The sequence below is a fragment of the Triturus cristatus genome, chromosome 4_2, assembly GCF_964204655.1.
Source record: "Triturus cristatus chromosome 4_2, aTriCri1.1, whole genome shotgun sequence".
NCBI classification, from domain to species: Eukaryota; Metazoa; Chordata; class Amphibia; order Caudata; family Salamandridae; genus Triturus; species Triturus cristatus.
Window position 1 is genome coordinate 641,013,225 of NC_140586.1, and position 22,327 is coordinate 641,035,551.

The 22,327-nt window shown below is 38.8% G+C and overlaps 1 protein-coding gene across 8 annotated transcripts in view; it reads right to left on the minus strand.

Annotated features, from left to right (window-relative positions):
* The window catches only part of SGIP1 (SH3GL interacting endocytic adaptor 1), a 1,140,118-nt gene that overhangs the window by 273,345 nt on the left and 844,446 nt on the right, over positions 1-22,327 (minus strand). For 3 of the 8 annotated variants that reach the window (XM_085602347.1, XM_085602346.1, XM_085602353.1), the window contains 2 exons: positions 9,136-9,192; positions 8,285-8,344 (listed from right to left, as the gene is read on the minus strand). The exons of 2 other annotated variants lie outside the window; for them this stretch is intronic. In XM_085602347.1, the coding sequence (XP_085458473.1) occupies positions 8,285-8,344; positions 9,136-9,192 (117 nt within the window). The remainder of the gene's footprint in view (positions 1-8,284; positions 8,345-9,135; positions 9,193-22,327) is intronic. 3 more of the 8 variants (XM_085602350.1, XM_085602348.1, XM_085602349.1) reach the window with 2 other exon arrangements.

Consider the following 22,327-nt stretch of genomic DNA (forward strand, 5'->3'; position numbering starts at 1 on the left):
CTCCTCAGTCTTCCAACGAGGCATCTGTGGTCAGAACTAACTCTCGAAGTGGAATGAGGAATGTCAAACCCACAGAGAGACTGCTGGTGGACTGCCACCAAGTAAGTGATTTTTTTCATTATCAGAGTGATCTGAATAATATCCTCTAATGATCCGGTCACCTGAAGCCATTGTCTGTCCAAATGCACTTTGAACGGTTTAATTCTGAGACGTGCATGGGGCATCATGAGGTTGGCCACGGACATTATGCAGAGAAATTATTTGAGGAGACGAACAGATGCAAACTCTTTTTTGGCGAGACTGTGAGCCAGAGATATGTTTTTGTTGCCTTTCTGTGGATAAGAATGCGTTGTTTTGGAGTGTATCCAAAGTTGCTCAGAGAAAAGTTATCCATTGAGAGGGTGTGAGAACGGACTGCTGGTAGTTGACTAAAAGCGCCAGAGACCGAAACAGTTGTAGGTAGATGATATGGCTTCCGAAGCCCGGTAAAGAGAAGGAGCCTTCACTAGTCAATCGCCAAGATACAGGAAAATCTGCAGGCCCCATAATCGTAGATGTGCTGACACAGGAGAAAGACATTTGGTAAATACACGAGGAGCTGAGCGGAGGCTTAAGGGGAGGACCTTGAATTGATAGTGCGCGCCTGCCACAGTGAAACTGAGAAACATGGATAGGAATATGGAAATATGCATCCTGCAAATTGAGGCTGGCCAGAAAATCCGAAAGGTTCAGAAGTTGCAAAATCTCCTGGAGAGTCACCATGTGGAAAGATTTTTCCTGTAGGTATTTGTCGAGCCTTCCGAGGTTCAAAATGGGACCTCATTCTCCTGACTTTTTCTTCACCAGAAAAAAAAAAAAACAGGAGTAGAAGCCCTTTCCCCTTTGACAGCGTGGCACTCTTTCTCTATGGCTCCATTTTGTAGCATGACTAATTCCTCCTTCCTGTGTAACTGAATATGGGATTGTAGAGATTTCTGTGGTAAATGAGAAGGTGGTACTGTGACAAACACCAGGGCATGGTCATACTTTAATTTTTATTACCAGGACCCATTTGTTTGAGGTAATTTTGCTGTTGATGAGGACATAATGGGAATTGCTAATATCACCGTCATTGATGCACACACTGTCGTCGACGAAGAGGTGGTCAATGATAGAACAAGCGTTGTTGACGAGGAAGTCGTCAACTGTGAAGAACTCATCGGTGAATTGTTTGCGAGGGTATCTTCACCAACAGTACAGGCATCGTTGATGGAGCTACCATAGCATTGGAAACCTTGGTCAACGATGGTTTTGTCGACGACTATGGAGGTGAAACATGCCCTGCGGCGATGGAGACCCAGAGGACATTGCAGTCGACAACACAAGCTTATTAGAGATTGTGATCTTTATAGAAGAGGGCTCTGATGAGGTTTTCTCATTTTTTGATGCCAGATGGGCTTTCTCCTCAGCAGGAAATGAATGCTTTCCTTTTGTGTGGGACCTGCTGCTTCATGACTAGATTTTTTTTTAGAAGCCCTCAGGAGAATCAATTGACCTCGCTCTCCTTTTAGATTTTTCTACAGAGGTATGTGAGGCAGAGCTTTCCTCATCCTCAGAGACATCAGATTTACTTTGAAGTCTCTGCAGCCAAATCAACAACCTACCCTCTCTATGTTTAAGGGTTTTGGTTGAGAAAGTTCTACAAATCTTGCAGTCTTTTACTTTATGTTGGGGATACAAACAATAAATACAGGTCTTAAGGGGATCTTCAGCATGGAGCCTTTTCTTACCACATGACCTAAAGAGACCTTTCTTTGAAGAATCCAACATTTTCTAGGAGAAATGTGAAGTTTGAAGGAAAAAAGTGAGCAGAGCTCAGGGAGACTCTCTGTCACAGGACGTGCGGTAGAAAACCTGAGGAATTCAACCTCTCTTGGGAGTGCTTTACAGGGTGCTGTTGCCATATTGGATTTTGTTCAAGTTTGGTTCATATTTACAAAATAAAGTAGATAGGCTATTGCAGTGACTTCATTGCATTGTAGCCTATCAATGTATCATCTACTGCTTTTATAGTAATACTATGGGACTATCACTACATTGATGGGGATAAATCCAGCATGTGAATCTATGAAAGATCCAATACTGTAGAATCGAAATTTTATTTACAGTCAATTGCAACCATACCAGTGTTGCCACTTCTGTCCATTCCTATCACCTATTCAAGGAACTGAAATTGTATGTTTCGAAATCTTACCTTTTCCCCATGAAAGATTTTGAGCAGTGTACTATTATCAACATCAAAAGATTTGGTATCATGGCAACCTAGCCTTGTTTCGGAAGATCACTGCATTAGCCTGTAATGTTCTAAAACTCACCAATGATATGGGAAAACTTAAACAGATACTAAATGCTCAGTGACATGCCACAGGCAACCCGGGTAAGTGGTGTTCGCTGCCAGTAAGCAAAACAATTATGTATGTGTGAGATAGCAAAATGATAATGTTTAAGGTCACTGGACTGGCAGAGAAAGTCCTTTACTGCTAAAGCCCATTGTTCTCGGTTATCCTAGTTTTTTCCCTCAGAGGCCATTCTCTCTGTTCTGAAAGTGTTTTCAGGATCTTCAGCTATTGTAAACTCAACAGTAGAAGTACAATGAGTTCTGAGAGTGACAATAATATTTAAATGCACTGCGAGTAATTTGATGCTTGTGACTTTTTAATTACATTTTTTGCTGCTTAGAAAGCACCTATATATTCTGTCTCAACAATTTTGCAGGTAATATCAGTTTGTAAGACACTTGAAACTGCAAACAAGAAGCTAAAAATGGCAATATGTCTCCCGTTAGCAGTACATTTGGCATATGTGAGAGAAAACGTTTTGGTTGCTCAATCTCAAAATTAAGGCTAGCTTCTCATGTGATGACCAGGTGGTAGCCAATGCACAAATATTCAAACACTATACCAGAGCTCGAATTACAATCTTAATGTAAGGATAGGATTTTAAATTGATCACTGGTTCCAATCAGCAGCAAGTTCAGATTGTATATCACTGATGCGGGCTAAATGCTCAGCAGAATAGCATTAGTGACACGTTTGCTTAACCTGTTGCTCACGATTTGATGTCTGCAGCACAGCTTTGTCAAAAAAAAGGCATTTAACTGGAAAGATAATGAGGTGTGTTTTTTTATTACTTTGCGTAGCAGTGATATGTTATCAAAAATGGGTGGAAAAAATCACTCATAGCTCAAGTACACCCAGGGGTACAGGAGATTTTTAGGATGACAAGAGCACAGTTGGGAGTGGGGGGGACCCCTGTGGCACTCCACGCAACACATTTAAAACATAGCTGAGCGTGATAACGCAGTTATTAAGTAACCTGTTGTGTAGCTGCTGAGTGCAACTCCTGCTTTGATAGAGAAAGAAATTCTATTCAGGGAAACAGAGTGCTCAATGCCGTTAATAGCATGAGAACAAGCATTTGCAATGCAATCGGTCTTGCTTTTGGGACCTTATATGTATTTAGCTATGCAGCACATAAGCTTGTGTGCTGAAACATCTACTGTTCTTTAACATGGAGGGAAAATAACCAATAAACTGTGTGACACGGCAGGTAAGGGAACACATGGAGAGAAATATTGCTTTTGAGCGGAAAATGGTATCATCAAAAGCTCTGTTTTTAATATAAAATCAGGGCCTTTTGGTGGTTATATCACTGAAAATACAAGACTTTTAAAAAAAAAACATTGGCTACGGGTGCTTGTGGAAGACAATTTCTATGGACTGGAATCTAGAGAATGCTAAAGTGATTCTGGTATTTTAAAGACCATCTGCTGGTCGTTGTCTATCAAGAAAGTTAAATAGAGGCAGTTGTCAGAAAAAAAAGTCCCTCCGCAGAAAGCAATTCTGTTATTTTACTGACCTCTACTGGTCGTTTTCTATCAAGTTAAATGAAGGCAGTCGAACAAAAGAAAATGCCTAAGCGGAATCATACAAGTCCTAGGGCTGATCTCCAGAGCCCACAAAGTACATACACATATAAGTATATACTAAAGTATATACAAGAGGCACCAACAAACGATATATATCTTTCAGCTTTGTGCAGGTTACAGAATACATTAAATTGTGTCTTTTCTGTTCGTTGGCAAGGCTTAAATTGCATCATTAAATAGGATGTTTAAGCTGAGAAAAGTGCCCACTTTGTTTAGGAAATGTTGGCTATTCTAAGCCATTTATGCATGCTAAGTTATTAGGTTGTCAAAAGTAAGCAAGCTTTAACTGGAGTTTATGCACAAGAGGTTAACATACGCGAAACAGAATGGAGCGTAGCTAATTTACAGACATTTATACGAGCGGTGATACTCCACATACTAAAAGATCCAAAGCATTAGATGGTGGGGTGTTAAAAAAAAAAAGAAAAGTACTGTGGAACTTCCTAGATAGTTTTGAGGAAGTTCTGCGGTACTCCTTAAAGTTTGTTAAAAATATATAAAATGATAAACTACTGTTCCCCAATGGTAGCTACTTTTGTAAAGTGCCTCATTTTTTTCAATACATCATAAAAACAGTTAGACGCTACATTTCACGTTAAAACCCATCACAAACCCAAAGTGCGCTCTAAACCACATGGCTGCCTTTTAATTTTGAAATGGCTGTCCTTAGCCAATATTACTGTGTTTTGTCATCGCTATGTACTGATGTATACCACACAATCACTGGGGCACACTGCAGGCCTATGTATCAGTAAGTTTTTGTCCCTTATTATTTAAAAATTACTGAACCAATTTACAACTACCAAAAAGGACACTCCACACCATAATTTATCTTCAAAATCCGTTCAGCCATTTTGCCGCAACATGTGTTTAAAAACTCTATAGAAAATGCACTGTTGGAAAAACTTGTTTTGGAACCCCAATTTTTTCTTTATCCGCTCTTCAACTAATCACTACGAATCTTTGCATCCGCCAACATAAGAAAAAGAATATTTTCATGAAGAATTGTCACCTACCTATTTGAGATGGGATCTTTTATAATGTAAATTAATTTTAAGATGTATACTCACTGAATCACTGAAGCTGCTACAGATAGCTTAATGTATAGTTGTCATATAAAGGTATCTAAAATTTGCAATTTTTCATTCTAATCTTGTTTCCTTTCTTTCTCCTGTCTTTCCCTTCCAAAGCTCTGTTCTCCAGTACATTTTTGCTATTTTTCACTAACGGATCACTAGTATCATAAAGTAGACATCAAGGGGAATTTAAATGACTGAGTTGATTTACTGCAATACTAGTTATATGAAAGTGAAAAATAAAGAGAACTCAATACCTTTTTGAGTGTACCTACTGCGTTACCACTTTGGTGCTATTATGATACATCCGAGAAGAATTTACCTTATTATGTTTGAATTTAGACATGGATACATTATCATGATGATTTTTGGTCCATAAGTACTGAATAGCACTTATGCTACAGCAAAGTGATGCTTTGGGATTGGATAATACTAGCACTGTGTGTAAATATCCAAAAGAACAACGTTGGAGTGCTTTATAATAATATTTTATGAGAAGTATGAGATCTTTGGTTTTGCTAGATTTGGCACAAAATAGCATTGCAGTGATCAGGAAGAAATATTATTTAATTCATTATAAGTTGATATATCTAATCATGTTGGGAAAGAAGTACATTTATTTCTATACTGAGCAGGTTATCAGCATAATTAGTTTATATTTTTAAGTATTCTTTTCACTTTCTATAGAATAAGTATTTAATAAAGAATAAGTATTTATACAAGTAAAATTCAATATGGCGACTACCTAGAAGAAAAAGACTCCTTGGAATGTCGAATCACGTTGGATTTGTTTTTGTCAATAAGATTATACATACTGCATCAATGCCTGAGTGAGCAAGTTCTTGCTGTGGTTTAACAGCTGTGATATTTGTAATAGTGCTGAAACCGACTTGCAGGACACATACTGCCTTGACGGGAGACAGACAGCAATAGAGTAAATAATACATATAAACATACATAATACATATAAATATATATATATATATATATATATATATATATATATCGCTCCAAGTTGCCCACAGGCGAGGGAGCACTCGGACTACAGCAATCCCCAGTAGACCAAACACAGAGCAGGAGCAGCCTGACGCGTTTCGGACTGATCCTTATTCATAGGCTTAGTTCACCAAGTGCACGGCGTTTCTGACCGCACCCTGTGAGCTTTAATATATATATATATATATATATATATATATATATATATATATATATATATATATATATATATACATATACATACACACAAAAATTTGCAGTTCCACAAGTCATAACTAGAGATCCTTTTCGAGTCAGATGCAAATCTTCAATATCCTTTCTCAGAGCTGTAGATCCTCAAGGCGTTACTAGAGGTCCCTCTCAAGTCAGATACAAGTACAGAGGGTGTTTGGCTTCAAGCTAGAAAAGTTCATATATACTCTAGCTACTCAAATATCCTTTGGAAACAGTTGGTGACAGCCCTACTATCTAAGGGACTAGCTATCGGCGAGAAGCACACGAGTCAAACAAATTCTGTTCTTGGGGAACTATGTTTTAGGCCTTTGTATATATATATGCCAGAAACAAAATGCAGTTATACAAAATAAAAGCATCCAAAGGCTGGATTTGGCTAGTCCGTTGATCTGTATATGTGCTGTAGTGGGAGGGAACATAATGCAAGTGACATTTTAACATACTAATGGTGAAAGTTTATTGAAAGCCAGTTTATATGTTTTTTCTGTGTGATATTTTTGGGAAAACAGGAGGCTGGAGAAAAGGGGTTGATGCAGTACATAGAATTTTACTGACAAAAGAAGATCCAGCACATTTCGACTCTCCAAGGAGTCTGTTTCACTGTAGTCTCTTATTATACTCATCTATATACTTGTCTCATAAAAAGTGAAAGAATACTTAAAAATACAAACCAATTATGGTGATAACATACACAGAACTAAAAATGGCAACTAAAATGTCATCCACGCCATATTTTGCTCTTCCGGTGTCAGAACTGTTTGCTGCCTTTATTATTGGCATAAACACCAGACTACCAAAATAAATATTCTTCCAAATGGACTAAGCTTTCTGTGATTTTTTCATAGACCATATTCGTCCACTTAACTTTTGAGTGAAAAAAAAAATACTAGAAATGAAATAAATGCAAGTGCACATTATTGGCACACACCCTCCTCATTTAAATATATCTCTTCAAGCAAGCCTCACAAGAGTGAAAAGATACACACAAATCTATGTAAATGCTGAGACTTCACTTTCTTCAAGAAGTAAATAGAAAAGACTATTTCAAGTACAATTGCTTACATGAACATTACTCAGAATCCAATAGCTTAGCATTCTGCGAAACATGGTACCATTTATAACAACTGCTCTATGCACCAAACCCAATCTACACACTCCTAATAAATACTGCAATGAACTCAACAGTATTTAACAGACTTTATGCAGGAACTAAAAGCACTACCATTTAATCTATCACACGAGTAAGCTAAATTGGTGTCTCTCTAATAGCTATTTCTGGTGGCATTAAGTTTGTCATGAAGTAGTAGTATAAAGTGTATAGGGTTATAGAACAATTAGTCTCCTTGGATCTTAGAAAGCGTGAGAGAGGTTACAACTTTAGGGTTTTCGCGCAGTACATCAATTCTAAGCGATCATAATCAACACATTCTGAGACAGGTAAGATTTTATGGTTGGTTCTCAGCCAGATGCACGTTTTAAGATATTTTAATGTAAACAGCAGTGCCATGATGAGACTACATACCATTTGTTCACGTAGAAGGAAATGCAACATTTAAAAACATTTAAACATAGGCAACAAGAAAACAAATCTGAACTTAACGGTATAGATGTAAATATACACATACAGATATATTTACATATTTGGACATGCAGACACAAACGAAAGAACATTAACCCTATCTCATGTGTGAACAGGGTGTAAATTAAATCCTGGCTGACAGAAAGGTGTTTTAAATCCTTGAGAATTTGTAAAAGGTATTATAAAGCACAGCAGATTTCTTAAGTGCCCTATCAGAAATAGCACTTTATACTGCAGAAGGCTGATTTTTAGCAAGATTGATAAAGCCAAAAGTATGCACTTTGAATCAAAATGATTCCTAAATCTTGGCGCCTAAGTAGCCATAGCATTTGTACAGAATAGGTTATTTAAAGGAAAGACATAGAAGCACAATTGTTTGGTTGGAAGAGTATTGGGGACAGAGTATACTCTGGTATGCTGTGTACTACTTACCTTCAAAAGTCAAATAAAACTTTCCTCTGTCAAACCAAACGAGGGAAGGCTGTTCATTCTCTGTGTGGCCAGGAGTTGAAGCGGGATGGGAAGGGTTAAGGAGAGGGAGAAAGAAGGACACAGTGTCAGACACAGAGCAGCTATATGATTGTAGTAGAGGGTAGGGAAAGGCACGGCAAGCTATTAAGGAGGGGGAAAAAGGGTTGGGATATCTACGTCTGCTCTTGGTGCACACCACAGAAAGCAGAAGCTGGGTACAGGAAGCACGGGAGGAGATGGGTGGATGATCAAGAAAAAACGAGTTCTGTATTCATTCTGTCGATTGCACTACATAGGATTAGCAACACTGTCTTTAGTAGGTGATGTCCTGGTGTATAATCGGTCAATGCATTCGAAATAGATCGTGTGCAGAATGCGTACTCCATAGCAGGCAGAAAGCAATATGAATGTACCCCTGTTAACACAGTAATAAGCATTTTTCCACAACATAATTTAAAAGTAACCTTAAACCACATGCTGAAAAAATGTTACCTGAAAAACGGCAGGTGTACCTCTCAGTCGCATTATCAAATAACATGCACTATTTTAACAGAGAGAAATATGCAGTGCTAGTGACGTTGAATTGCTTTACACCCTTAAATGTAAGCTTTATTTTGAGAAACTGTCATGCAATCTGCTGCTTTTGCTGTGCAATACGTGCTCCACTATTCAGAAAAACGCATGCATATGCTTTTTGACGCACTGAATATATGGAGAATATTGCCTCAGATTGCATTTAAGAAATAAAAAGACAGGAGGAAGGCTTGGATCAGTATTCCAAATTTCTTGAAACCTGTAGGCTGGTACAGTACCTGCAGGGGTTTCACAACGCCTGTCAAACGTGGGCAGTTTGTCAATAAACTCATCTTCTGACATTGTGAACAAAAGAATGTGAAGAACAAAAGAATGAAACAAAATGCACAAATTAACAAATTAAAGTAAAAGGGAGCAAACGGGCAACAAAAAATAAACAACATGATAGCCTAGAATCTAGTTTGCACAATTTAACTCAAATAAATACATGCATAAACACACCACAAATACTAAGCAATAAATAATATTAATAAAACAAATGTGAACCGGGTTGTGAGAACTCTGCAGTTTATTCCCATTTCATATGTTATCCTACATTCTAATGCCTCCTTCGCTTGTGTAACCAAAGTGCTTGACATTTTGCCTAATGGCTGTGTTGCAGGAGGCCAACCTATCTGCTAAGAAAAGTGATCTTTGATGAACATGTCAGTAGATTTCACAACTAAGCGTTACCTTACATTGTAAGAAAAAATAGTAAAGTCAACAGCTTTTTTTTGCATGTAAACTGCATGTGTTCATGCCTGTTTTACCCTATTAAATCCAAACAGATTGGCTATGACAATGCTTGTTTTAGTAGCTAGAATATGTCCCCTCAAGTAAGTATGTGACCTGCACCCAATGACAGACTAAATTATATATTTTTTAAAGTGTGCTGTAGTGTACAAATAAGAGGACTGCATTCTGTATATAATGCACGTATGTGATACTGAATATTGCGTGATGATTTAGTGTACTTTTTAGATTTAAAATAATACCTCATGGATTTTAATACAAGCACATATTAGGAGCCGAATAAGACCTCTAACAGCAAATAGGAGGGGAGGCAAAAAAAAGTACCACGGGATGAGCTAAAACCCACTATATGTGCATTTAAAAGTATTGGTAACGAAAGGTCAAGTAGACAGCGGTCTTGTCATTAAAGACATTAAAAAGGGCTCTCGCTTTAAAAAATAAAATAAAAAACAAATCCACAGCAATTCAGTACTAAGCAACCACATTAGTATACATGCTTCAACACTTTAAAATGAGGGTGAAAAAATGATGGAACCTGAATGTGGCAGAAGAGTTAAAAAAAAAAAAAAAAAAAAAAAAAACGGAACTGTTTTAGAACAGGCGTGGTTAAATAGCCAATACTATTTCAGGGTCTCATACATAAATGACAAACCTACCTTGAAAATGTGCTCCCATAGCAAGTAAACAATAGTGCAACTGTGCTGAATTTACGCTAGATATTTAAGATGATTTTATTTTTCTCTGAAACACTGGTTCAAACCCAAATATTTTTATTGCATTAGGAAATAACTCCATAACTTCCTTAACTTTCCTGGATCCTTCATTCTGGAGTTCATTACAAGTCTGCAAAAACATCCATGTTTTAAAATACATCACTGGCTGTTAAGATGTAGTGGAGATATGGCAGATAACAATCAATATTTTTTAAGTTTCTTTACAATTGGTCTATTTTAGTTATCATGAATTTAAATTGTATTGTTAACTCTAATACAGACAAGACATGAGAATAGCCTCTAAAAGAGCTGATGACAAGACAAGGGATGAATTACTCTCGTCTGCATTGGTGTTTAAAGAGAAAAAAGATGTACCAACCATAAGGTTCATTATTAAAATTTAAACAGATTCATGTAACAGAAGATCGATTTTAGGGACTGACTGCAAAATTTTACAATGTTAATACACTGCAAAATATCACAATGTGACTGGAAATGGCTCAGGCAACAAATAACCTATCACTTCCAGGAAGGAGGAATCATTCAAAGACAAATTGGTGCGTAGCTATTTTGGGGAAAAGAATGAATCAAAACAGTTATCTTTGACACACCCTATTTCCAAATAGCTTAGGGAACATAATTAAAGTTAATAAGAAACATTGAAATATGTTGCCATTGACAGGGCTGTAAGAACATGAATTAAGTTAATAGGCATTTGTGATAGGTTTGCTACACTGTACAGTGCTGTACTGAAATCCAGCATTCATATGAATCAGATGGATATTATGCTCTAAAATAATGCTGAATAATGGATTTACTGAGGACACCACTAGTATGTGGAGTTTTACTTCCGGAAAGCTTCAATCTGATCCCTTCTGTAAAACGCATTGTATATATGTAGAGAGTACATGCAAAGAACAGCCTATCTTTGGTGATTGTGATATACATAGGATTGTCTGGATTATAAATAGTACCTGATATTTAGAAACCGGATGTCTGAAATTGAATGTTTAAGTATTTTTTTAACGATTTCAAATCTGTTTTTTCATTTATATTTATCGGGGTAACTTATTAAAGGCTCCACGTCAGAGCCAAACATCAGAAGTCGTAAGGTGTATAGGTTTCCTATGAACCTTAGGTGAAAGAGAGCTAATCTGAAGGATACGAGAAGTGAGTTGCAAGCTTTGACAACTTGAAAATTAATGACCTCCTATTTTCGTTTTACAAATTAGTGGTAACCTATATAGGAGGAATTGTTTTACACCATAGAGAATGAGTTAGCTGATATACAGGGAAACGCAGGGAGAGATATTTGAAGGAAAATTTCTCAAAAGAGTTGTGGGCTCAGCAAAGGATCATAAACTGAATTATGGAACTGATCTGCAACCCATTAAGTTAAGGGAGCAGAATGGACACTCTGGAAAAGCAAGCTAAAACTAGTGTCAGAGTTTGATTATGTATACACTTAAGCCAATGGATTACGGAGTAGCTCCTATCAGTGTACAGTGAGCTGCAGTAGTGTAGTTTAGATCCGTGTAGGGCCAAAAGCTACAATACTATGGTCATCAACTCAAAGCACAGGCATGAGCTTTTGCAGTTCTCACTTGAATGCAACAAGCAGTGACAACTGCGAACACTGGGGAAGCCATATTGAGCTTATTAACAAGCTAGAACCCCATGCTTTTAACTACAAAAGATGCATAAGGAAGTGACCTAGCTCAGTATAAAACAGAAATTATTATATAAGCAGAAGGTTGTTTCCATATTACTAAAACCCGTTTTGTCAGAGTTGAATTTAAGAAAATGTTCTTCGCCCAGATTTGGAGAACGAAGGCTTTGTGAGATGTCTGCAATGAGTCGTTTTGCTGGGGGAAAAAAAGCTGGTTGTTGTCTTCATATTTGTGAACTGCAGTCCAACAGAGAAAATCATTGTAGTAAGATTTGAATACAGATCCTAAAATGATACGGAAATAACACAGAGCCCTGAGAGACCCCGCAAGCAACCACAGACATCATGTGGGAAAAGTTGTCAAGAATGGCTCTCTGTGAACAATGTTCAAAAAGACAAACTAGCTAAGAACCTGTCATGAAATACCAGTATTGAAATTACACAGTCACCATTTACAGCCATAACAAAGAGTGTCTATGACTGCTATTAATTCCAATTATGTGCCACAATAGGGCATAAAGCAAGATTTGCCTCATTAGGGTGATGGGTTCATAGTTCCCTGGAGTGGACGGGTCAAGGCTGAATTGATTTAACAGAGGTCTGACAAGCACTTCCTTTAGCTCTGATTCAAAGATGAATTAACCAGTAAAGATCAATTGGAAAGTATTAGGGCCAGTAAATCAAAGCGTTTGATCTGAAGAGGATCTAGGAGGAATCTGATTTATACATTTCTTTATATTCATGATCATTCGACTTTCAGAGAGAGGGATATATTTGTCCCACTTGATTAATTAGGAGTTTAGAGGAGGTACATAAACAGAGGCAGAAGTTGATTAAGTAGATAGTGTGACTCATCAGGTTTATTTCCTTGCTAAAAAGGGGGGACACATTTGATGAGTCTTGGGAAGGGCAGGCCACAATAGATTTGGCATAGGTATCATAACTCTTCAAAGTTTTCCAAATTTCTTTGTTTGTTCTGTGCCTGCTTGCTGAATAAAACACAGTGAAGGCTTCTTCAATGGCCACCTTCTAAATATCTGAGACTTCTATTTGGATGATAGTGATTCCAACAGTCTCATTCAGCTGCCCTGGTTACACATTTCTGGTATGCAGTGACTTGATATACTAAGAAGTGCATGAGTTTTATTAGATAATACTTTTGCTGCAACTGGAGCAAGTGTGTCTAAAATCATGACGATCCATGTACAAAAAGAAATACTCCTGAACAGGCAATTTAACCTTTTTGACGAGGCCTCTGTCTATGAACGCATCTAATGAGTTCTTTTTCAAACGCCTGGTCAAATTTAAGTTATTTAAGATCTTGACCTGGTAGGAAAGGTTTAAAATGAACTAAGAAATTGTCAGACCTGAGTACTGGAATTATTACAAAATGATGTAATGAATTTATAAGGTCAAATAATAGTCCAGGATATGACCAAATTCACTCATTTTAGTCTGGATTTACTCAATGCTACAGGTTTTCTTCTAGATATTTTACTAGGTCAACAAAGGCCTTCTTACTGTACATTGGTAAAATAACATTAAAATGCCCAATTATGATATAGAACCTTACATTTGTAAAATAATCTACCAGCATGGATTATAGACTGGAAATCAAACTAGGGTCACAATCAGATGGACTACAAGTATAGAAAAAAAGAAACTGATGTTGCATTAGGGTTGTGGAGACATACCGAAAGAAATTCTGCTCCATATAAATGGACATTAAATAGGTCCTTATCATAATAGAAACCCACTCTACGGCACTTATCATCCGGGTGATTGCAGTAGCATTTAACATGGCTATGTGGGACCAGTATTGGAGCAAAGTGTCCGATATTAAAAAAGGTATGCAGGTTCTAATCTCCGATAAGATCATGAGTTTTTATTACATATTTAGGGAGAGAGTTGGTAGGTATTATTACTACGTATTTATTTGTGTTCAGAGACTTAGTGGCTAAACATCTATCATTCTCTTTTAGGAGACTTGTTGATTCCAGAGACATACTGTTCTGTTCAGCATCATGTGGAAAAATGAACTGCAATACATTTTCAGTTCTGAATCAGATAAGGAATCGAACACAAAATTGGCAGAGTCCCAGGCTCTGAGCTTTGCCCTGTTAGAGGGGTATTCAGGTGGTAGGCACATGACTAGCATGTTGTAGAAGACTACAACTGGAGCCTTGGAAAAGTAAAAAAAAGTTCCCCCAAGATGGGAGGAGGAGAGCACAGAACTTTGCACTGAAAGCTCCACTTTGAAGCATGGTAGTGGTGGAGCTTGAAGAAAAATATACTAAATGTGCATACATTGAGCAAGACCTTAATTTGTTTTCAAAAACATTATCCTCATGCCTTCAACACGTGGTTGTAAAGCATACATAATTGTTCTTTACCCCAACAGCTTAGAAGAACACAATCAAAACTGCTATTTGTTACAGTGATAGCCTAAAATTACTCTTTCTGCAGACATTGGGTCTCTTACTTAAATTTCATGATATTTTTCTCAGCTTCCCATGCTTACCATTGTCATCTCAGCTTCTGTTTACATTCTCTCGAGTTTCATTAAGCAATCTTTAATTGCAAACACACCTTATTTTGTTCCTCCTTACTCCAGCTCTCTTTTGCTCTTTATCACTGCACACATGTCTTTTACTACATGTCTCACCTTTTCATCCACTGCTCCTTCTTAAAATGGAAGAGGTAATGTCACATTTCCTAGCTACTGTAAATGAAATTCTCAATACTACTGAGAACATGAATGTGAGCATTATGCTACTTCAAACTGTATTACTTTATAAGGAAAGCAGGACAGTACATCACCACAACACAAATAATGTGAAAAAAGTAACAGTAACCAATAAAGCGAGGGACGTATGGGGATTTTTCCACTCGTACAAGAGTGGAAGGTCCAGCATAAACGAATGCCCAGAACAATGTTTATCAAGAAAGAGGTTATACCGTTCCTCTCAAAAAAGGGAGTGCAGAGTCAGGAAAGACAGAAATCCTAGGTGCCCCAAGGAATTGGGTCCGTATGGTAAATCCATAGATCAAATAGAAAATGCCCTCACACACCCTTGCAGGTGTCATGCTTCATCATCTGGGCTGCTCCTCGTCGGGTTGGCGGTGCAATACCCGACGGGCTCCCTATATTAGGGGCTCTTTGTCGGAGATCTTTTTATCCGAATGCCATATGGTGAAGTGCGGGTGTGGGGGCAGAATTGTGTAGATACAGTGAAGCGAGTTAAAATAGGGTTGGGAGTACCAAAGTAAATCACTATTTATTCTGGAGGTCTCCTTCCCTAAGTAAAAACCGAAAAACAGGGCACTAGCCCGAGTATAATGTCTTGTGTAGTGTAATCCCTTGTTTCAAGTGTGGGTCAACATGTTTCTCGCTCCTGGAATAATATCCTACACGATTCTTCAGGACCTAAAATAGGAACTATCTACAACTAAATTGTGTGGTAGGTATTCTACTCACGGTGGTGCCTAATGGTTATGGTACCTGGATCTACCTGTTGTGGGAGACAAAACCATATAATGTTATCGTTTAGGTTGAGAAGGTACACTCTAAGCATAGGCATGGTCTATCGGTGACTAACTTATGATCTAAAAACAAACGTGAAGTGAACATTTAGAAAAATATATACATTCTATTAAAAACACATGGTGGGTCTCCATAGTGGGCTAATGTGACTATAAGCGCCTATGGAATACCGTGATGCAGCAGAAATAATATAAGGTACTCACCCTATTTAGTATGATCCCCAGGCTTCAACAGTGCCCGGTGGGATATGTATAGCGCTTGGTTCCTAGAATTATAGGACTAAGCAAGGTTCAGAGTTCAATAGGCAGGTTCCAGAGTACCACTTCCCTTTCATGAATGGTAGTGCTTGTTCCCCATTCATTATAGGTGACATTTAGGTTAAAGCCCAACTAGCAGCCAGAGGAGTCCAACTTTGACTCTTTCAAAATCAATATTATTCCAGTACCCGAAGCACTATGTGACAGAACATGGTTGCTTGGGGTCTTCTGGACCTGTGATCAGTCCTACCCATGCAGGGGTTGTGCTACCAGAGTCCCGGGGAGTTTTTCGCTCTAGGATGTCACAGAGAGGCTACATCGGCTGCTGATGGTGAGTAGCACATGCAGCTCTGCAGGGGCAGCAGCTGGGTTACTACTGCGTTGATGTGGTAAGACAGTAAGTTTAACGGATCCTTCTCATACACGGGGGGACAGATCGCCTGGGTTTTGATTCTCAACCGGGGTTTGGGCCTGTACAGATCACAATGGCACCCTCTCTTCTAGACGCAGCAGAACCAGGCAACGCACCTTATTCTTCATTGTGGCACCCTCTGGCATACAGAGGCGCCAGCTACCCTGCGCACAAGGGCAACTTGGTGATCTTCACGACAGCCCCCTCTGGCATACCGGGTCACCAACTTCACTCCGCATATGAGTGATGGCCCTATCGATGCATCAGTCATATCCTCACACTTGGCGAGATGGACCCACTCGCCAGGATTCCCCACCACCGAACCTTGCGCCCTCCAAGTACCCTCCTCTTCCTCACAGGGCACACTAGCCTTGGTAAACAGGCAGGCATTGGCGCTCTAGGCTTCAGCCGTCATGGATTTACCTGTGTGATATCCCTTCACCCAGCTGGGAGACTGGCAGGCGCCGGCCCTGATCATGGGCAGAAGTCTTGCAGAGCTTCCATTCCTTGCAGAGTCCCGACTGGCTGCTTGACAGTTGACAAGTTTGGGGGCCTTGAGCTTCCCTTCTTATAGTTTATTTCTAGACAACAAATGCGATATTGGGTCTCAGTATTTGAAGATTTGGTTGGGGGTCGATTTTCTTTTGAACCGCCCGCTCCTTCCTCTTACCTCTCCTCCAGGAAGCAGTCTGTCACAGCAGGGGAAACTTCAAATCTAATAGCCCCACTACACAGACCATGGAAATAACTGGTGGTTCACACTTGGATGTCAGTCACAGTGATATGTGCATCAAAGGCTACCCCATGGCCTCATTCATGCTATTTATGATTCTCTCGTCAGCCCAATCCCCTTCCTGAGATGTGCCTCTGGCCCTTTCCTGTAACTTCTCCCTCAATCAAGGAGTACCCTTAGCATACCTCTCCTTCATCCAGTGTGTATCACACCCAGCTCACAGGAATATAGTGATTCAAAAATCTGTCTGGGGGATTCCTCGAACCCCTCATGCTCCTCCAGTCAAGCCTGGGTCTCCAAAATGGATCCCAGAATCTTTGATATATTGTAACATTCACAGGCATGCCCACACACTTGCAACCTCCCTTGTGATGCCCAGCTCTAAATACTAACTTGTTGAAGGCCTGTTCACTCAAATGATTACTACACAGTATGCTGAAACTACCACAACTGTAACTACCACAACTGTGATGCAGATCTCCTAAGGAGAACAGAAAGCCATCCTGAAGATGTACAATCTTTAGCCTATGCAGGAATCCAAACAGCCCCAGGATAGAATAAATAGCGTGTACTAAAAAGCCAGCAGCACCACTGCTCCAGCAATCAGTCTTAATGAAACATTTTCTACTTCTAGCATCTGCTGTATATCTTTGTTGCCAATGTGGAGTGAGGAAATCCAGAAATCCATATGCATTTTTGGTACCAAATCTGACTTTTCCTGACTAGCCCTCCAGTAGGTAAAGTACTAGCCCTTCAGTAGAATAAGTGCTCCTGAAAGCAAAATGTTCCACTTCTGGGCTTTAAAAATAAAGTTATCTAAATAATGAGTCACTCTCTTTCACGAGCAACCAGGCATTTACCAGTTTTAAGAACTTCGAATATTCCCCAGCTTTATAAAGTGCCTGCAAGTGTACTCCCATTAAATTACCTTATATTGAGATTGTGTTTTAAGGTGCTTTTTATTTCTCACTAGAAGAATATTGCTGAGGAAACCGCTCACTTGCTGCATCAGGATTGTGGAGTACTCCTCCAAACGCTGCTCTGGTAAAGAAGTATGGAGGGGTGGGAAAGAAAAGAAAGGCACAGTATAGCCCCTTTGAACAATTTGTAAGAACCGCCGGTTTGACCTGATGGGACTCATACCTGGGAGGAAATGCCATATTCTGAGTCCTACTGGCTATGGAGGAACCTGTGGGGTGAACTAAAGCAGCTTGCTAGCTGCCGTAGCTGGGCATTGGAGGATTGCTGCACTTGCTGGTGCACACGGTTTCGACCTCGAAAAGGCTGGGTTGATTGCTGTAGGACAGGCTGGGAAAGCTGTTATCTGTAGCATGACTAATACCACAAGGGGCTGTGGTTACCAGAAAAATAAACTCACTAGAATGCCCCTTGTACGTTGCGTAAACCTATTAATGATTTAAACTTTTACTTCAATTCAAATAGGAAATTGGCACACAAAATATTTTTTACATTTTCCATTACTTTAATTTTTATTCAGAAAAAAAGTGCAATAAACATACAAATACCCTATATGTATCCCCTTAGGGCAGAGCGATCAAACACGATCACATCTTCCTTCCAAAAAAACGAATACAAAAACATGCAGGCAAATTAAAAACCACACAAAAGAAGCAAGCCCAAGGGCCAAAGGATCGAATGTGGTTGAAGTCAAGCCCTCTTGAGGCTCCAAAATGAGGATCCAATATCTTCCTTCATCCCAATTCAGTACTTCTTTATAGTGCTCAAAATCTGTCGATGTGTGGTCCCCTTCTAGCAGCTTTTAGAGACCATCAACAGGACATGATGATGGTCCAATAGTTATAGGGCACTTTTCACTTCTGAGTTACTATCTTCCACAAAATACACGTTCATAATTGTGTCACAACTGATGGAGCAGGGTTTTCGCGAAATAAAACCTGCTCGGATTGAACTCCTCAATGTGTGACTCATTAACCAAATGTTGTGAAATTAACTACACAAGCCTGAAAGGGGAATAAATGAGAACTGAACAAGAGCGTGCTGGGAGTACTAGAGTAGGCTGCGAAATGCACATGCAAAAAGTGTTGAGAGTTTATTTTTCAATAACAACTAGAAAATAAAAAGCAGCGTGTAAGAAAAGGGAGCAAGCAAAAGCATTAAAAAGAGCACTTAATGGAGTTTTATAAAATGATAAATAACACTTGTATTTGTTTTCCCTAGAAGTGTACTTACTGCCCTGCAGAAAAGGCCAGAGAGTCATTTTAGAATTAACATGGTATATTAGAAATGTAAAAGGGAGAAGGAAAATGTGATGTGTCCTCCGCAAGTTCCTGAAGATGCCCAAGGTTGCGCAGAAAGGAAATTGTTAAAAGGATGGAACTTCCTTGCCAAGCGGTGCATGAGGACATTTGTACTACAAATTGGTACATGAGTGAGAAGGAGTGACAAAACAAACATGAAAGCCTGATACTAGAGTTTCCTACGTTTGGAAGTGATTACAGTGTGCGAACTTGGAACGATAAAACGTTTGAAAGTTAGGCACATCGAGAGTGGTGTGCTTGAAGACCCCTTGTTTTGGACCAGTCAAAAAGCATGTGAGATGACACAATGAGGGTTGGACTTTTAGTGAATTTAGAGTATAACTAGTAGTAGTAAGTGGGTGGGGTTAGAGCGCGTTTCCCTTACTTTGAGAGAGGAGAGAGCCGTGTTCCTGTTTCCTAATTCTATGGGCTGGCTTTTGTTCTGCTGATCCTGACTCTTAGACTTTGCTCCTTACCTCTTCTTGAGGGTCCTAGCTTACTCTCATGGCCAGAGGGTAGCTTTCTAGAAACTCATATCATTGGTTAGTATGATATTCTGAATTTGCATAAACTTACTTAAATGTCTTTAATCTTTTGTCTCTATGCCTATCAACTCACTCATTGCACTGAAATTTGAGATGCATCATTGATGTTTATTTGCTAATGTTTTCTTGTGTGATGACCTATGACTCGAGTTGTATTGTACTTGATGAGCAATTAACATTTATTTAGATAAAGCATTTTAAAACTTTCAAAGAGTTTGTCATTATTAGCATCATTGATTTAGTTATATGAAAGATTATTCTATGGTAAAATTGTTATTTTTGCCAAATCCCAATTAACTTTATAAAGATTCATCGCTAAAAAAGAAGATAAATAGTATGAACAAATTGGTAAGTTTGGTTTAAACTCACCCAGCGTACCCGGGACTGTAGGGTTATTGAATTGGGTCCAGAAGAAAAATATGTCCATTCCTGAACGCTGGATCAGTTTTTAGTAGCAGACCCGATGGTTTAATTAATTAAATCTGGCACATGAATAGGTCATAATTAATGATTTTGGTTAACAACATATTATTCTTTTGTTATATGTAGTGGTCGGTCATTGACCTTAAGAAAAGACAGGTCCGGAGAGGCCTAAGATCCCAGGATAATATTAGTCTAATGGGCAGGCTTTAGTGTGGCATACACTAAGTATTGCGCTGTCTGCTCGTGTGATATTAAGCAAATAAATGAGGGTATTTAATATTGCATAGGGAACTCTGAAGTTAGTATAGTGGAGATTTATTTGGGTATCTTTAGAAATAGCAGATGAAGAAGTCCCGAGAATTTTCACTAAATTGAGAGTGGGGAAACGCTGGTCGATATTCCGCTAGTAGCGAGAGATTTTCTTTGTTTGATTGGATCCATCTCTTTAGTGGGGCGGACAAGACAGGTTTGTTTTGTGGTTTCTAATTGTTTTCTTTCTAGAAAGGTTTGTAATCTACTGCTAAAATATTTTGTAAAGGGAGGGTCAGTAGTAGGAGTTATACTGATGTCACAGAGAGCAGTGCTGGCATTGGTCAGCTAGAGTGAATCGCCACAAAAGAGTGTTGTGTTACCATTGATTGGTTGGTGTGAGTTGCGCTGGTATTCGGCAGCGTGAACGAATAGTGGGTGTAGGAATACGGAAGAGTTTTTCCTTGGTTTGGTTGAGTTTTATCGTAGTTAAAAAATTGGAATTTAGTTATTAAAAATGATAAGTACTTTATTTAGAAAGGATGAGCCTATACCTATTGAAGAGGAAATTCCTGTACCACCCAGTGGTACACCTGCTTCTTTTATGCCATTAGAACGAGGATATCATACGTATACTTGGTTGGAGAACTGGGTGAAGTATACCGAAGGAGATGGGAATATGGCATTTCCAAAACATGGCACTTTTAATGTGAGGATTTTAGAGAACTTGATATATCAAATGAATCAACTGAGACCAAATCCTAGGCTTATGCTGTATGTGGCACTTGAAGAATGGGAACATGAAGCTTATAAGAGAGAAAGACAGGTCTGCAAATAAATATAGGAATACTGTGAGTAGATATTCAGAGGCAAAATGTGATGCTAAGACGAAAAGATGGAGAAGAGATGGGATTGCATGAGGAGAAGGTTTATATCCAGTCGTCGTAGTAGAGGATCAGGCTAAAGGGAAATGTAAGGAGAAAAAGAAAAATGTAGAATGTACAGAACTAGATACAAATGAAATTGATGATGAGTTACTAGATGAGTTGTTGTTTGATAGACCACCACCATATCAGGAAGAGCAGGAAAGAACTACTCCAAATGCTCCATAAAATCAAATTGAGGTTCCTCAGCCTTCCCAAGTGAAAAGTAAAAATTTAATGAGTCAGGCGAAAGATGATTTGACACAAAGGATTACTCAATCAAATTTGAATGCAGAAGCTTATCCGTTCCAGTGACAATTGGTCCCACAGTTCCATTGTACAGTGAGAGTCAGAATATTTCACAAGTGCATGCTTAGACAGTACCCGTTAATAATGATAGGGTTATTAGTGGTGCTAAAACGAGCGAGATAGAAAAATTGATTGATATTACAGAGAGACCAGTGGAAACCTCAAAGCAAAATGTACAGATGGAACCTAGAAGACTGGTACAGAAAATAAGAGAAGTAATACCTACTTCAGGGGGTTCAGTAGGATCATCACCAAAAGAGCTGGATGAATGGATAGAGGGATGGTTTCTAATAAGGTGAATACGATTAGTCCAGAGAGACTGAGCAAATATCAGGAAGAAGAGTTGTTTTTGTGTAAAAATATTACAATGAGAGCGAAGAGTCTTCATGAGATGTTTGCACAAACTTATGGAGTTGACATTGAGAAATCAAAGGTTGTGCAAAAGACAGATTGGATTTTAGTGATAAAGATTTGGAGAGCTTGAATGCTTCTGGCAAACTGTTGCAGATTAAGGAGTTGATGAATACATTGAAACGATGGGGTGAATTGGAACGATAGGAAGGGGTAGATGGGCTAAAAAGAAAGAAGAAATGCTTGCAAATAAAGGAGCATCATCTAAGTA